This window comes from Bos indicus, chromosome 29 (assembly GCF_029378745.1).
Source record: "Bos indicus isolate NIAB-ARS_2022 breed Sahiwal x Tharparkar chromosome 29, NIAB-ARS_B.indTharparkar_mat_pri_1.0, whole genome shotgun sequence".
In the NCBI taxonomy this organism is placed as follows: domain Eukaryota; kingdom Metazoa; phylum Chordata; class Mammalia; order Artiodactyla; family Bovidae; genus Bos; species Bos indicus.
Genome location: NC_091788.1, coordinates 9,397,239 through 9,414,829, shown reverse-complemented (window position 1 = coordinate 9,414,829; position 17,591 = coordinate 9,397,239). Strand labels below are relative to the sequence as shown.

The 17,591-nt window shown below is 48.2% G+C and overlaps 1 protein-coding gene across 2 annotated transcripts in view; it reads right to left on the bottom strand.

The window, feature by feature from the left end:
* The window catches only part of ME3 (malic enzyme 3), a 222,921-nt gene that overhangs the window by 38,291 nt on the left and 167,039 nt on the right, over positions 1-17,591 (bottom strand). For both annotated transcript variants that reach the window (XM_070782863.1, XM_070782864.1), the window contains one exon: positions 12,712-12,815. In XM_070782863.1, coding sequence (XP_070638964.1) covers positions 12,712-12,815 — 104 coding nt within the window. The remainder of the gene's footprint in view (positions 1-12,711; positions 12,816-17,591) is intronic.

Sequence of the window (17,591 nt, the reverse complement as noted above, 5' to 3'; positions counted from 1 at the left end):
CTTTACAGCCCCTCAGAATGCTCCTCTCCTTGGGGTTCTAGCTCTTCCATTAGTTTCTGAACTTCCCGCATGGTGGCTTGTTTCTGTGTGGCTTACTGTGAATCACGAATTTGCTTCATTACGGAATTGTTTTTCCCTTCAAGGAGTTCCACACAGCATGGGTGGTGGGCGTGTCACTACAGAGAAGTTTGTTTTCCCTCTGCTAGGTCCTTCAGCCGTGTCACTAGTAGGGGGCACTTTCATACCCATTTCTTAACTTGGGAATTTCTGCATCACGTGGATATTAAAATTGTGGACTCTCAAGTCCACATGTGGTGAGACTCAGTGTTTGCTTTCTTCCAAAAGAAAGCAATTCCTCTCCTCCCTACTTCACCCCGACCCCCAGCTCCTTGTTATTCCCCTGGGGTTGGTGAGCAGATCCCATTTCTTCTTCATGTAAGGTCCAACCATTCAAAACTTGCAGTTTTCTGCATCTCAGTTCCAATGTTCTGCCTTGTATAGGCCTCAATACTTGACCCCGCCTGGATGTATGGACCCATCTCCAGGTCTGAATGATGAGAAGAAAACAGCTGTGAAAATGGATGGATTTTCAAGGTTGGGGAAACAGCAAGGATGAAGGCTCTGCAGCTGTAACAGACATGACCTGTGGAAGGAGGAGCAGGAGGGTCGGTGTGGCCGCAGCTGAGGGAGCAAGGGAGGGTGGAAGGGGACAACGTCATCAAAGGCTTCCTTCCAGTTCCAAGAGCAAAACACAAGGGATGCTATACGTGTGGTCCCTGAAAAAGTCAGTATCAGTGGGCTGACCTTAAAATTCAGTGATTTTCTATCCTTGGGCAAGTTTCCGGTTCTCATTTCTGTACTGAGAAATGTGTCCCACAAGAATATTTTCAGTTCTGCATGGGGCAAAGCTCTCAGAATGGTGGGTCTGTAAGGCCCACCCCTAAGAAAGGCAATCCCTAAGAAAAGCAATGCCAAAGAATGCTCAAACTACCGCAGAATTGCACTCATCTCATATGCTAGTAAAGTAACGCTCAAAATTTTCCAAGCCAGGCTTCAACAGTATGTGAACTGTGAACTTCCAGATGTTCAAGCTGGATTTAGAAAAGGCAGAGGAACCAGAGATTGAATTGCCAACATCTGCTGGATCATCAAAAAAGCAAAAGAGTTCCAGAAAAACATCTATTTCTGCTTTATTGACTACGCCAAAGCCTTTGACTGTGTGGATCACAATAAACTGTGGAAGATTCTGAAAGAGATGGGAATACCAGACCACCTGACCTGCCTCTTGAGAAACCTGTATGCAGGTCAGGAAGTAACAGTTATAACTGGACATGGAACAACAGACTGGTTCCAAATAGGAAAAGGAGTCCATCAAGGCTGTATATTTTCACCCTGCTTATTTAATTTATATGCAGAGTACATCATGAGACACGCTGGACTGGAAGAAGCACAAGCTGGAATCAAGATTGCTGGGAGAAATATCAATAACCTCAGATATGCAGATGATACCATCCTTATGGCAGAAAGTGAAAAAGAACTAAAGAGCCTCTTGATGAAAGTGAAAAAGGAGAGTGAAAAAGTTGGCTTAAAGCTCAACATTCAGAAAACAAAGATCATGGCATCCGGTCCCATCGCTTCATGGCAAATAGATGGGGAAACAGTGGAAACAGTGTCAGATTTTATTTTTTCGGGATCCAAAATCACTGCAGATGGTGATTGCAGCCATGAAATTAAAGGACACTTGCTCCTTGGAAGAAAAGTTATGACAACCTAGACAGCATATTAAAAAGCAGAGACATTACTTTGTCAACAAAGGTCCATCTATTTAAGGCTGTGGTTTTTCCAGTAGTCATGTATGGATGTAAGAGTTGGACTATAAAGAAAGCTGAGAGCCAAAGAATTGATGCTTTTGAACTGTGGGGTTGGAGAAGACTCTTGAGAGTCCCTTGGACTGCAAGGAGATCAAACCAGTCCATCCTAAAGGAAATCAGTCCTGAATATTCATTGGAAGGACTGATGCTGAAGCTGAAACTCCAATACTTTGGGCACCTGATGTGAAGAACTGACTCATTGGAAAAGACCCTGATGCTGGGAAAGATTGAAGGCAGGAGGAGAAGGGGAAGACAGAGGATGAGATGGTTGGATGGCATCACCGACTCGATGGACATAAGTTTGAGTAAACTCCGGGAGTTGGTGATGGACAGGGAGGCCTGGCGTGCTGCCGTCCATGGGGTCGCAAAGAGTCGGACACGACTGAGCAACTGAACTGAACTGAAGGCCCCCATAACACTGCGCTGAAACAGCTACAGAAAACAGAGCTCTAACCCACACATATTTACACGGATACACAGAATGCCTCTCTGTCAGGTGGGGGTGGGGATGGGGCGAGCTAAACTGAATAGGTGAAAGGACTGATCGCACATACCAGGCATCTGAAAAGGGACATGGCTCACAGCCACGCTGCCAGGGCTGTTGTTTTTATTTCCTAAGAGTAGCAGCTGGGAAGAGAAATTGGGGAAGAGAAGGGAGGTATTATTGGAACAGTGGGGATGGATGAGTGGGGGACTACGGAAGAAAAAGATGGATATATTCATGGATAATTTAATTGAATGCATGAATATGGGGAGCACTAAAGCATGGCCTGAAGGACAGTGACTTTGGAAACTGCCTCAATTATTATTGTTATTCATAATAGCAAACATTCATGCTTACTATTACCCAGTTATAACATTTACATGGCTTGTCTCATTCATTCAGCAGAAGCATTCTACAAGTTAAATATTAAAAATGCATCTTGGAAGTGAGGACGCTGAGGCACAGATAAATTAAGTAGTTTGTTAATAAGGGGCAGGCGAGAGGTTCAAACTCACGCGTTATAGCTCTGGAGGTAGTGCTTTTAACCACCATTGTTAGTGGGAGGGTCTTAATGAAGGGCTTCCCTGGTGGCTCAGACAGTAAAGAATCTGCCTGCAATGCAGGAGACCCACGTTGATCCCTGGGTCAGGAAGATCCCCTAGAGAAGGGAATGGCTATCAAACTCAGGCATTATAGCTCTAGAGTTAATGCTTTCAACAACTGTTGTTAATGGGTGGGGCCTTAATAAGGCCCCCTTTCTATTTATTTTTCTTTTTTTTAAATTTATTTTTTAATTGGAGGAAAATTTCTTTACGATGTTGTGTTTGTTTCTGCTGTACAACAATGCAAATCAGCCATGATTATACATACACTCCCTCCCTCGTGAGCCTCCAGGCCCCCTTTCTTAGAGGGCTAGTTACACTTTGTAAGCTTCAGTTTCCTCATCCTGTAAAATAAAGCTTATAACAGTAGCCACCCTAGAGGGCTGTTGTGAGAATTAAATGAATTAATATTGTATGAGAGCTCATATTAGTCTGTGCATAGCAGGTAATAAGTAAAAAAATAGTTACTGTTATTTTATCATTATTGTTATCAATTCATTAATCTATTCTTTCCTCTCCTCTGCTATAATATGAAACTTTTCAGGTTCGGGAATAATTTTATTCCTATTTTGATACCAGGTAGTACAATCCACCTCTTAGGGAAAAATGAAATAACCAGTTGGTGTCACTGAATCCATCTCCCCAGTTAAGTGAACTTCCTCCATCACATTTTGGCCTCTATTTAATCCACTTGGTCAGGATAGAAGCTAACAGGGTCCTAGAGAGCTCGATACTGATTTGCATTTTGCTACCACCTTCCAGCTCTCTCTGTAACCGCAGACAGAGTCCTCACAAGCATGAGCGTCGGTTGTTTCACAGCATCCGGCTCCTGTTCGGGTGGGAAAACGTAGGAGCTGGACTGTCAACAATTAGCCGTGCTAGGCTGAGACTGGGAAACGGTCCTGTTTCTTCAGAGGCCAGACAAGCTAGAATGGGTCCTGCTGTTCCTTCCTCAGAGCTTCCTTGAGCGTGAGTACTTGGTCGTGTCCGACTCTGTGTGACCCCATGGACTGTAGCCCGCCAGGCTCCTCTGTCCACAGAATTTTTCAGGCAAGAATACTAGAGTGGGTTGCCATTTCCTCCTCCAGGAGATATTCCCGACCCGTGCATCAAACGTGTGTCTCTTGCGGCTCCTGCACTGGCAGGCAGATTCTTGACCACTGGGCCAGCTGGGAAATGCCTGAGCTTCCTCAGACGTGGCCTGTTCACAAGCTTCTATTCACTTTGACTGACAGCTAGCCTGGTGAGGGCTTTCAGCCCCTCCACCAACCAACCAAGCAACCATCCAACCACCTGACCCCAATCAAAGATCCAACCAGTCACCTCCCACGCTCACCATATATGGCGGATCCACCATGAGTCTAATCATGCACTGTGCCCCCCAGGGACTACCAGTCTGGTAGAGATGATACAGAGTTACAGGACCTGAGGAAGGAAAGTTGTTCAAAGTCCATCAGTCCAGCCTAGGCTGATACTTGAACCTCTCTACAAGAATCCAGGCACATCTTTGCCTAATTTCTGCTCTAATGGTATAAAGACCAAAAAAGGTTATGGAAAAGCTCTAGACCATTATAGAAAAGACATCATGATGTGATGCATGATTAATTAACACATGAATTATGTGGTCACAAGTTATGCTATGATTACAAACAGGGCAAGGGTTTCTGGCCAGGTTGGTCACTTCCCTGGGAAGCGCAGAATTTGAGTTGGGGTGTTACCATGGCTTCTGTTCTCATCTTCTCCCACATCTTGTCAATTTCAATACGTCTGTTGCTTAAGAACTTACCAAGCCTCCCTGCTGCTCTCTGCATCAAGTTCCAACTAAGGCTTTGTGAGGATGGATAATTTTCAAACATTTTTAGTAGAAGTTTTTTGTTTTTTTTTTAATTAATGAAATCTTGAACAGAACTGTGATACAGAAAGCAATGAAAAACAATGATATTTTTCTTCAAGTAGTTTTAGTCTTGTATGGTTGCTGGGAAATATTCATTTCTAGCAGCCTGGATGCATTCATTTCTAGCAGCCTCCAGGCATTTCTGTAAATGCCTGGAGTTTGAGGAAGCTTGGTTTACAATCACCTAATTATCGGGACTTCCCTGGTGATCCAGTGGCTAAGAGTCTGCTGTGCAATGCAGGGGACAGGGGTTCAATCCCTGGATACTAGGGTACTAGGACCAAAGTGCTGCATAGCAAGTAAGCTGGCACACCACAGCCACTGAGCCTGCATGCCCCTGGAGCCTGTGCCACAAACAGACTTCCTGTGCCGCAATGAAGGAAAAGTCCTGTGTGCCCCAACTACCCAATGCTGCCAAAATGGAGAAACAAACACACACATAGATATTAAAGAAAACACAGGGTTAGATAACTTAAGCCCTTTTTACTTCTGAGCTCTAATAGTTACAACCCTCTTCCTGGATCCCAAGGCCTATCATGTAGCCCGCTCTATTCCTGTGTGTGTGCTCAGTTACTCAGTGCTCAGTTGTATCCAACTCTTTGTGACCCCATGGACTGTAGGCCGCCAGGCTCCTCTGCGCATGGGATTTCCCAGTGAAGAATACTGGAGTGGGTTGCCATGTCCATCTCCAGGGGATCTTCCCGACCCAAGGACTGAACCTTAAGTCTCCTGCGTTTGCTGCATTGGCAGGAGGATTCTTTGCCACTGCACCACCTGGGAATCCCCTATACCTACTTAACTTTATTTTGAGCCGATAAACATCCATCTCTGTGGGACCAGTCCTCCAGAGTCTTTGCTGTGTCCTTGCCTTCCTCGTGATGTATCATGCATGTGGAATGTACTCTCTCTCCTGTGGCTTACTCACATTTGGCCCTGCCTCTGTTTACTTTGCATCTCTCCCCAGTCATCCCTGATTGCTCCTTTCTCTGAATTTCTATCGAACTGAAGGCCAATACTGAACAGTCAAGTACTTAATTCTTCTCTAATTACCTCCTGTTCAAAATGTTGTCTCGTTGGAAGACCTGTAAGAATCTCGAGGACACAGTGCATGTCTTGTATTTCTTTAGAACTTCATTACAGGGCTTAGTCAGGTTCTGGGCATGCAGTCATTATTCAAACGCTCTGGAAAAGCATGATTAGCTCTGTTATTTGTTTGTGCTGCTCTCAGCTTTCTCAGAGCTTCTCACCTCAGTGCTGCAGATAAAGCTCAATTCCCAGGAGTAAGTGATCCGTACCTCCTGTTCTTATCTTTTTGCCAAAAATACATTCCCTCATGGGTCGAGTTGGAAAAGTAAAATTCTGAAAAAAGTAGACAAATTTTTTGGGAGGGTGATGTGATTTTCTGTATTCCACAGGAAGTTTTTCATAAGAAACCCCCTGAACAAGAGAGTCATAACTGTTGTTACTGATTTATCTATGCATTAATACTTATTTTGGGCTGTACTGGGTCTTTGCTACTGTGCTCAGGCTTTCTCTAGTTGTGGCGGGGGGGGGACTATTCTGGCTGAGGTGTAGCTTCTCTTGCTATGGAGCATACGCTCTGGGCTGCTCGAACTTCAGTGGTTGTGGCCTGAGGGTTCCAGAGCTCAGGCTCAGTAGTTGGAGTCCACGGGCTCAGCTGCTTCACTGCAAACGGGATCTTCCCATACCAGGGATCAAAACCAGGCCCTCTGAGTTGGCAGACGGGTCCTCAACCACTGGACCACCAGGGAGGCCCTTGGAGTCTGTATGATTGATACCTCTCCGGGTGGATCGAATGCCAGGCCAGGTGTGGGAACCACAGGTCAGTATTCACATGCCTTCATGTGTTTGACCCACTGCTTTGTTCCAGCGTGGGTGGGGGGTGGGCATGGGGGTGGAGGGTGTCATGGGAGCGAAGTCCATGATTTGTAACTCAGAAGAAGCAGCTGTAATCTCATGCGGGTCCAACAGACAGGCTTGGTGTAGTTCTTGAAATATCCTGAACAGCTGGAGATGAGAAGTCTTCAGCCTCCAGGATCCTTTGGCCTCTGAGTTGCCACTGGGCTTTAGAGTTGCAGAAGGACCAGCACACGTGGGTGTTCACGGAGTCACAGATGCTGAGGCCACAGGCTCGACGCAGATCTGGGAGGGTTAAAGCATGGCACACGTGCTGCCAGCCTCACTGCCCTGCTCAGGGCAGACACTGCTGATCAGCCACAGCCCGTTTCCAGTGGTGCCTAGAGAGGCCTTAGAGTCCCAGCAATCAGTGCGAGCACGAGGAACAGAAGCTTTTACTCTCCTTGCCGTTCCTACCAGCAATATCCTAGCATGCTCCTGGGCTTCCCTGGTGGCTCAGCTGGTAAAGAATCCGCCTGCAGTGCGGGAGACTGTATAATCCATGGGGTCGCAGGGAGTCAGACACGACTGAGCAACTTTCACAGTGTACTCCCAAATTTTGTTGAGCAGATTAACTTGCAGTTATTCACAGGGCACAGTTTCAAAATCAGTAGTAAGGCACACTCTCTGCTCTCTCTACTCTCTCTTCCTAGGTGAACCCCATCATGCCCTTGACCTTACACATGCACACTCGTGTGTGTGTGTGTGTGTGTGTGTGTTAGTTGCTCCGTCGTGTCTGACTCTTGGCGATCCCATGGACTGCAGCCCACCAGGATCCTCTGTCCATAGGATTCTCCAGGCAAGAATACTGGAATGGGTAGCCATTCACTTCTCTAGGGGATCTTCCCGACCCAGGGATCAAACCCCAGACCTCCTGCATTGCAGGCTGATCCTTTACTGTCTGAGCCACCAGGGAAGCCCTTGCCCTTACTATGTAAGGCATAGTTACCATCTATGAACTGGTAACTCCCAAATTTATATTCCCACCCTAGAATTCTTCTTAAAGAGACTCAGAGGCTGAGAAAGCTTAGAGGTAAGGTCTGAACTCCAGGAGGCAGATAAGAATATCTCTGCATTCATAGATCCTTGAGAGCAGACTGTTTATTTCTCTGAGGATTGCCGACTACACTTGACACAGCGTCTTACATACAGCAGGTACTCAATAACTGACTACCAACTGTGTATGAGGCACCTCCCTGTTTCTATGTGGAAGGATGTTGTTCTTTTTATCTGCCCTTCTTGCATTTCTGGGGCACAGCCTCTGGTAATGCTGGCTGCCCGATTCCTTGTCCCTCCGGCTGGATGGGGTGGTTGTCTGTTACCTTGGTGGCTCCCAATGAACCATGCCTCCTGATGTTCAGACCCTTGTGTTACCCTTCCCCCTTGGAATCGGGTGTGGACCTGTGATTTACTTTAACCAGTAGAATGTGATGGAAGTCACGCTATGCTAGTCCCACCATGGCATGAACCTCAGGTCTCTGGTGTAGAATAGTGTGTGTGTGTGTGTGTGTGTGTGTGAGTGAGAGAGAGACAGAGAGAGAGAAAACCAGAGAGAAAGATGGAGAGACTCAAAAAGACATTTTCTTGGAGCTAAGACGCAGATGACTTTCTTGTTTTTAAAGTCACGTTTTAAAAAATCTAATATCTCCCTTCTTTGTTATGACTCTTATCAAGAGTTTAGAAATCTCTATATTTAGAGTTTGGGGAGCTAGAGAATGGGGGTGACTTCCTCTCACGGCCTGCATAAAGGCTGAAGCTGCTGCTTCAGACATCAAACGCCTGTCCAGCCCAGGCCAAACATCAGACAGAACTGGCGCTCCAGGGGCAAACTTAGAATAGACTCTGCTGTAAGTAAGAGAAATGAAAAACACAAGTGGAAACCATCAGGAAAAGCCCATGACTCAGGTGCATCACTGTGGGGTCCAGCGCAGGGCAGGGAGAGCGTGGGGAGCATGAAGGACTGGTCTTTGCCATGGGAACACCAGGCTATGCGTCAGCTCTGAGCTGGACACGCACAGTGGCTCACTGCTGCGGTTCGCAGGTTACATGGAGATTCCTTCTGCCCACGTGGGTCTCCCCCAGTGGCCACCCACTAGGGCAGCAGTTGAGCCACAGTAACTTTTTTTGTTCTGCCAAAAACTCTTAAGATGAGCGGGTAGAAGCAAGCTGCTGGAGCTTTTACTTGCAGGACTTTTGAAAAGACATGAGGATGTTGAAGGCAGGAATCAATGTTTCCCAAGGCTCTTTCTTAAAATACACAGTGTCTGGCCTCAGGGGGGCTGACTCATTGGCTGCCCAGGCTGGGCACCCCATCATGGGGCTACTATAATCCCAGGAGACCAGCTCACTCCCCACCTACAGCATCCACAGCAACATCTGCTTCAGCTTATTAGAAAGTTAAAATAAGCAAGTGTCAACCGCTCATCTTTTCCACTTAAGGACACATTCCTCTTGGCTGACGCACATCCCTGCCCAGGGGTTTACCCCTGGACTGTGGGAGTGTGTCTGTGAGACTGTAAATTGATTTTAATGATAATTTAAGGAGCCTCTTACATCCTAGTTTATTTAACCTTCTCACACGAATAGCAAGGCTTCTCTGTGGGGAATCACGGAATGACTACTGACTTCACTAGATAAGGAGGGAGCCCTGGAAACAGGAAGCCAAAGAAACGTGCTCTCAAAGCCAAATGCATTCCCGTGTGTCATCCACGAGTAACTGCAGAAAGCAGTCTGGCCTTGGAGTCAGCAGACTCAGGGTCAGCTCGCTGTCCTGCCAGATGCTGTGTGACCTGGGACAGGTTCCTTGACTTCTCGAAGCCCTCAGATCTCTCGTCTGCTACCCTGCCAGCCACACGGGGATCTTCAGAGGTCTGAATGGGCACCAGGTGGGGAAGCTTCTTAGAGGACAACTGATGCCTCACTTCCTTCTATGACAGCACCACCCAGACGCCACGGAGCCCCAGCTTGAAATCCTTCTCACAGAGCGTCTAATGCACTGCGGGTTAGCTCAGATCTATTCTGAGCTGAAAACTTCCTCCTTTAACATTCTGTCAACTGGTTCTTCTCCTGGTGAAACAAGAGAAGAAATATACAGAAACAAGCCCAGTCCCTCCTCTGTAGGAACACCTTGCAGGTTTCTGAAGGGAGTTCCATACCCCTGTGACCCAGCAGTCCTTTCCCCTGCTCCCCACCAGGCCAAGCCTTTGCTCCTGTTGTGGTTATGGGAGAACAATAACCGTGATACCTGCTGTGGTCATTGTTTTCCAAAGGCATGTTAGGCCATTTACGATAATTTGTGACCTTCAAAGTATCTTGTCTGGAACCGTATGTGGTATTCAGGATGATCTAAACGGGGGAGAATTAGGTGAGACATTCACCTCTTTTGTTCTTTTCTTCTAGATGATTCGCGTCTGCCCATGTGAAGTGCAACTCGCTCAGTCGTGTCGGACTCTTTGCAACCCCATGGACTAGAGAGTCCATGGAGTTCTCCAGGCCAGAATACTGGAGTGGGTAGCCGTTCCCTTCTCCAGGGAATCTTCCCAACCCAGGGATCGAACCCATGTTCCTGTGTTGCAGGAACCAGCTGAGCCACCAGGGAAGCCCTCTGGCCATGTAGCTGACCCCTGAATGGGCTGTTTCAGTGGCCCCATCTCAACAGCAATACTTCCTTCACAATCCCAGCTTCGAACCCTTGACTTTCTGATTATCTCTTCCCTTTCCTGCTTATTCCATCTGGTACCCAACTCAGTAATTCTCAGGCCTCACCAGGACCTACTGTCCATGGGCCATACCACTCTCTCAGCCCTCCTCTCCACCAGACCCTCATCTGTCCCTTCTTCCCTGGCCTAGACCTCATGACGCATCATTGCAATCATCCCCTTAAGGACACTGTCCAGCCCTTCCCTTCTCTTTCTCTCGCTTGCCTGGCAAAATCTCAACCCTGATTGAATCCTTCTCTCTGTGTCTTCCTGCCCTGTATTCAGACAGTGGAAACCCACTAGAGAAAATCACGGGTAAGTTAAACTCATGACCTAAGTTAAATTCATGGCCAGTAACCTGAAGGGGGTCCATGAAGCCACCCAGCAACCGTTCTCTAGCTCCGAGTTGGGACATTCCAGGTCCTGCCTCCTATGCCTCAAACCTGCACCCCCTCAGTCCCCATCCTCACTTTCAGCCGATGACCCTGTCATCCAGGAGAGCTCCCACGGACTCCCCCACAACATCTACCCACCTGCCAGCATCTGTGCCCAGCGCACGGCCTTCCCTCTGTGTGGATGGGCTCTGTTCTCCCATCTTGGACGAAGTGCCCAGGTGGACACTGGACTCTCATCCCCTGGCTTACTTGGCCCATCCACCCCAGTACTCCACACTCTGCTATCAATCCCCACCTCATATAATTCACTATTATTTTCCCTCATCTTCAAAAATGAAACCAGGGACTGCCCTGGTGGTCCGATGGTTAAGAATCCACCTGCTAATGCAGGGCATGGGGGTTCAGTCCCTGGCCCAGGAGGATCCCACATGCCGCAGAGCAACCAAGTCAGTGCATCACAGCTGCTGAAGCCCAGGTGTCTAGAATCGGTTCTCGGCATCACGAGAAGCCACCGCAGTCAGAAGTTTGTGCATCGCAACGGAGAGTGGTCCCTGTTCGCCGCAATTAGAGAAATCCCCCGCCCAGCGACTAAGACTCAGCACAGCCCCAAATAAAATAAGCAAATAATTAAAAAAATAAAGACAAAAACCACAGCAACAATAAAACGCTTTCTTCTTATCTCTGGATAAGGAATCCAGGTAATCAGGCTTTAAAGTTTGGTAACCTGCCCTGGTGACTCAGAGGTTAAAGCGTCTGCCTGCAATGCGGGAGACCTGGGTTCAATCCCTGGGTCGGGAAGTTCCCCTGGAGGAGGAAATGGCAACCCACTCCAGTATTCTTGCCTGGAGAATCCCATGGACAGAGGAGCCTGGTGGGCTACAGTCCATGGGGTCGCAAAGAGTTGGGCATGACTGAGCAACCTTACTTACTTACTTACTTAACCTGCCCAAGGTCACAGACCTGGAAGTGGTGGGGTGGGTGTGTCCACCCCCAAAGCCCACCCAGACGAGATGTCCTGGGCTGCAGAGGCCAGCCCAGCTTTCTCTCCAGCCAATCACTGAACTCAGACAACGAAGTCCCTTGTCAAGGATGTGCAGAACAGCTCTGCCCTCCCCAGGCACTCTTGGAGTGGCAAGCAAGGCTGGAGGTTTTCAGTGAGAAGGGATCTCTAGATCTGCAGGGACCAGCTGAGCTGCTGAGACTGTCTTGACTGACAGGCCTGTCAGACTCGGCATGGGAGGACAGGGGCTGTTTCCAGAACAGCCAGTGTGCCATCCCAGCAGCATGCCAGTCCCCGTAGGGGGAGCGGGTGGTAATGATGGCAGACAGATGGGGCAGGCTGGGGTGGGAGGCAGGAGCTGCCAGCGTGGTACACCCTTGCACAGAGATGACACCTCGTAAATCTCGCAGGCCCGCCCGTGTGGCCTTCAGCGGTGGCTCATTAACACCGCCTGGTCCTTGGAGCCGGAAAATGACAGCTAACAAGGCCAGCTGCCTTGCAGGCCATTCCATTAGAAGGACACTCTTCTGTCCCCCAACACTAAGAACATCTCTATTTCTGCCAGGAACCCAGAGCAGCTGGCCAGGGGGGTTTTCCTCCCAGGAAATCAGATACTTAACTGCCCCCTGATCACAGGGCCTTCAGCTGTCACCCCTTCTCTCCCTTCTCAGCTCCCCAAGATTATCTGAGAGAGCGAGCCCGTTTGCCTTTGAGATTTCCAAAGACATGGGGTCAAGTTGGAATTTTCGGACCACCTGGAAAAGCACGCGTCTCTGCCAAACCCTGTGTTGACTTAGTCATCCTATCTCTTAACAGTCCTCTTCCAGAAGGGGTGGGCTGACCCACTTACTTGTCCGTCACAGCCTGCATGAACTCGTCCAGAAGGTCATCATACTCCTGCCCGCGGACGCGCCGGTGCTTCAGGCCGATGTACAGGGGGTCCCTGAGCAGCTCCTGCAACAGACAGCATCTGTCTCGTGAAGGGTCCCGGGTTGGCAGGAAGGTGGCAGTGAGGAGGGCTGGGGGGCACCTGTCCCTCACTCCCGCTCCCCAGGTGCTGCCTGGAAGGGTCTGGAGGCGAAGCCACTGACGCAGCATGGACCTCTTGGCAGGGGGTCTAGAGTTTAGGAACCAAGGATGCTTGAACTAGCAAGACTCTCTGATACAGTCTTCCAACCTCTGGCTGTGGCTCTGGGTTCATCCCAGGGCTTCTCAGCAGTGATACCATGGACACATTGGCCTGGACAGTTCTTTGATGTGAAGGCGAACCTGCATGTTGTAGAATACTTAGCACAGCAGTGTCTCCAGGTTCTTCCCACTTGAAGTGAGGAGCATCTCCCCATCCCCGCCAGGTTGTGACAATAAAAAAACATCTATAGACACCACCAAATGTCTCCCCAAGGAAATTTCCTAAAGGAAATCAGTCCTGAATATTCGTTGGAAGGACTGATATTGAAGCTGAAACTCCAATACTTCTGCCACCTGATGCAAAGAGCTGACTCATTTGAAAAGACCCTGATGCTGGGAAAGATTGAAGGTGGGAGGAGAAGGGGACGACAGAGGATGAGATGGTTGGATGGCATCACTGACTCAATGGACATGAGTTTGAGTGAACTCCAGGGAGTTGGTGATGGACAGGGAGGCCTAGTGTGCTGCAGTCCATGGGGTCGCAAAGAGTCAGACATGACTGAAGTGACTGAACTGAACTGAGCTGAAATGTCTCCCTAGGGGTCAAATATTGACCCCGTTAAGAACTGCCACAGGCAACATCTGGATCGAGGTACTGGGTCTCAACCAAAGTCACTGATCTGGACTCAAATTAGGAAGCCTTCCCTTCCTCCCTCCTGTCCTTCCCGTGAACGCTTACTGAATACCCATGATGTGCTTGGCACTGTGCCAGGCCCTGGGGACACAAGGAGAGACTGATACAGCCAGCATTTTCCATCCAGGAAAGAAGCCTGCCGTAAGCAGCCCCGTGTCAGGTGCCCCATCTTCTGTGTCTGCGCTGGCTGACGGCCCCTCCCGCCTCTCCTGTACCCCCTCACACACACGCCTACACAGAAGCTGCGGGTTCATCCATGCATGACACATTTCCTGACCCTTTACTGACCCTCTAATGGCCTGCTGCCCTTGGGTCTCTAAGAGGCTTTGTGGGTAAGAGATGGTCTCTGCCTTCAAGGTGCTCAGTCCACTGCAGGTTGGCTGATGAGTCAGTAAACTTGACTACAGATAGAGAGACATTCCTTCAGCACAAAGTGCGGTCCATGGTAGCAGAGAAGGAGTGGAGTAGTTCCCACCAGGGACAAGTGGAGATGATGACATGGGATAAATGGTCAGGCATTAAAAGATGAGCAGAGAAGGGGAAAGGACTTGGGGGAGGGGTGGTTAGGGAGTCTGGGATGGACATGTGCACACTGCTGAATTTAGAATGGATAACCAACAAAGACCTACTGTAGAGCATATGGGACTCTGCCCAATGCCAAGTGGCAGCCTGGATGGGAGGGGAGTTTAGAGGACAATGGATATATGTATACGCATGGCTGAGTCTCTTTACTGTTCACCTGAGACTATCACAACATTGTTAATCAGCTACACCCCAATACAAAATAAAAAGTTTAAAAAAAATGACAGATTTTGCCAGGCAGGCTGGGCCCTCCAGGCTGAGGAGTCAACACAAAGAAAGACTGGGAGCTGGAGGTAAAAGCAGGAAAAAGCACCTGGTGAAGAAATAGGACGCAATTTTATGTGTTAAGGTTTTTGGAAATTATGTTTTTGTGTCCTCCTTCCCCAAATATGTTTCGCAGGTGGCGCTAGTGGTAAAGAACCTGCCTGCCAATGCAGGAGACATAAGAGACAAAGGTTTGATCCCTGGGTCAGGAAGATACCCTGGAGAAGGGCATGGCAATTCACTCCAGTATTCTTTCCTGGAGAATCCCCATGGACAGAGGAGCCTGGAATTTGGGTCACAAAGAGTCAGGTATAACTGAAGTGACTTAGCATACACATCCCTAAATAGGAGCTCCTTGGGGCCAAGGTTTTGTGTTATCTTCAAATCTCCATCTGGACTGCTCCTGCAGGATTCAGAGGCAAGCATGTCATGAGTCCTGCCCTCAAGGGGCTCGGTGTCAAGTCTCAGCTCCAGCACAGACTAGCTATGTGACCTCAGGTAAATCATGTGACCTCTTGGAGCCTTCTTTTCATCTGTTCAGTTCAGTTCAGTTGCTCAGTCATGTCTGACTCTTTGTGACCCCATGGACTGCAGCATGCCAGGACTCCCTGTCCATCACCAGCTCCTGGAGCTTGCTCAAACTCATGTCCATTGAGTCAGTGATGCCATCGAACCATCTCATCCTCTGTCATCTCCTTCTTCTCCTGCCCTCAGTCTTTCCCAGCATAAGGGTCTTTTTCAGTGAGTCAGTTCTTTGCATTAGGTGGCTGAAGTATTGGAGTTTCAGCTTCAGCATCAGTCCTTCCAAGGAATATTCAGGCCTGATTTCCTTTAGGATGGACTGGTTTGATCTCCTTGCAGTCCAAGGGACTCTCAAGCATTTTCTCCAACACCACAGTTCAAAAGCATCAATTCTTCAGCACTCAGCTTTCTTTATGGTCCAGCTCTCACATCCATACATGACTAGTGGAAAAACCACAGCTCTGACTAGATGGATCTTTGTCGACAAAGTAAAGTTAGATGGGAATAAGATACCATCTGCCCAGCTTGATGGTTATGAGGAAATGAAATAATACTGATACATGTGAAAAAGCTTTGTGAATCATAACATATGCTGTAAAGTAATGGCAGCAGCTTTAACTTTCAGTGTTTCCTATGTGCCGGGTACTTCAGGGGGGCCAGACACAGCGAGTTTAAGAGACTCGACCAGCCCTTGGGCTAGTGAGTGGAGGAATCTGGATTCAAACTCATGGCTGCAAGCTCCAGAGCCCATGATCCTAACCTCTGGGCCAAGCTGCTTAAGTGGTTTTTCGGCGCATCAACCAGAATTGACATCCTTTTTAAGACACCAGTCTAGGTCCATATTGTCTTGATGGCGCTGTAGGAGGTGGTGGGGGAAAAGTGTAGGGGACAGAAAAGATCAGGAAATATCTACCTTCCCAACCCCTTACCCCCCAGTCCTCAGGCCACATATCTGAGGTGGATTTAACACTTTCTCCAAGGAACCACGTGGCTACATCTGAGAGACGTGGGACCTAAACTTCATTTCTCACTCTCCGCACTCCTGGGTTATGCATCCTTGAGACCGTTTAGGACTCTGCTCTAGCTATTGTGTGTGTGTGTGCGTGTGCGTGCACGTGTGGGCAAATGATGCGAATGGGACATATAGCCTTTCACCGGCCACTTTCACAAAATGACCATCTGAAAGCCACTGAGAGACAGCAAACGTCCAGCCAAGGGGACCAAAGAAGTCAATGATGATGTAACAACAAGATGGACAAGTAGGCAGCCGCAGAAATTGGACGAAGCCTATGCAGCCACCTGAACAGAGGTGTATGAGATGATTTAAAATGGAAAAAGCGGGAAACAAAATTGCACAGATATCCCGGTTTCATCTGTCAGAGACACATCAACACAGAAAAGGCGCACACAGAATGATAAAAATGGTATAACTCTTGGCATTTGCAGAAAACACTCACTTTTTCAGTTCTTACAGAGATGAAAGGGTCCACGGTAAGTTATAATTTGTCATGTTTCCAAGAGGCAGATTGATTCAGTGGTACATTAGGCAGCCAAGAATGGCTTTCCTGGTGCTGCATATGTGGTTTCTGGGGGCAAGTCCAATTCTCCAGTGGTATTGAAGAATTTTAGATTTTTCCAAAAGCTTCTCAGTATATCTGCATTTAAGATGAAGGGTTAACCCTAATGAAGTAGTACTGAGTTATAAAAGTGACTAGGAAGCTTTGAAAAAAGTCTTGATATTTTATAGTACTTATTTTATTTATAATAAAACGTTTTATATCTGAAATATTTCAAAACTAAGTGCACCAAAAAATTGGGGGAAAGTTTCTATGTGGAGATGACATGAAAATATAGCTTCTCATACTTGTACAGAGTTTTCAAGTAATTTGCTTGTTCTGAATAAAAAGTAGCTTGATTCAGGACTTCTCGGTGGTCCCGTGGCTAAGATTCCGAGCTCCCAGTGTAGGGGGCCCGGGGTCAGTTCCTGGTCAGGGAACTAGATCCCACATGCCACAGCTAAAGATTCCGCGTGCTGCACAAAGGCAGCAAGTAAGACCTGTCACAGCCAATAAATAAATATTAAAAAGAAACCATGTGTGGAATATGATGCAAACATTTTTCTAAAAAGTAGTTCGAGCTTTCTGTCTTGCATGCTCTCGCGCCCATTTTACAGATGAGGAAGGTAGAGTTCAAGGGTTTAAATAAATTACCCAAGCTCACACAGCCAGAAAGTAGCAAAGCTGAAACTGAGCCTTGCTTTGACTGGATCTCCTGATGGTGCCCTTTCCACCCCACCGTTTGGGGACCAGGGAATGTGGGTGTGGCTCCTGACCCCCACCCTGGTCTTCCTGAGAGTCCAGGAGTGGCTGGAAGCTCCAGCTGGTGCTGCCGACCCGGCTGGGGAGCAGCGACAGCCGGGGTGGGGTCTGGGGAAACGCCGTGTCCACATCTCCAGTCAGCTGGTGGTCCTTCGGCAGGAACAAAGACAGCTTCTCATGAACAGCAGAGGGTGGAGCTTCCACACTGTGTCACATGGAGCA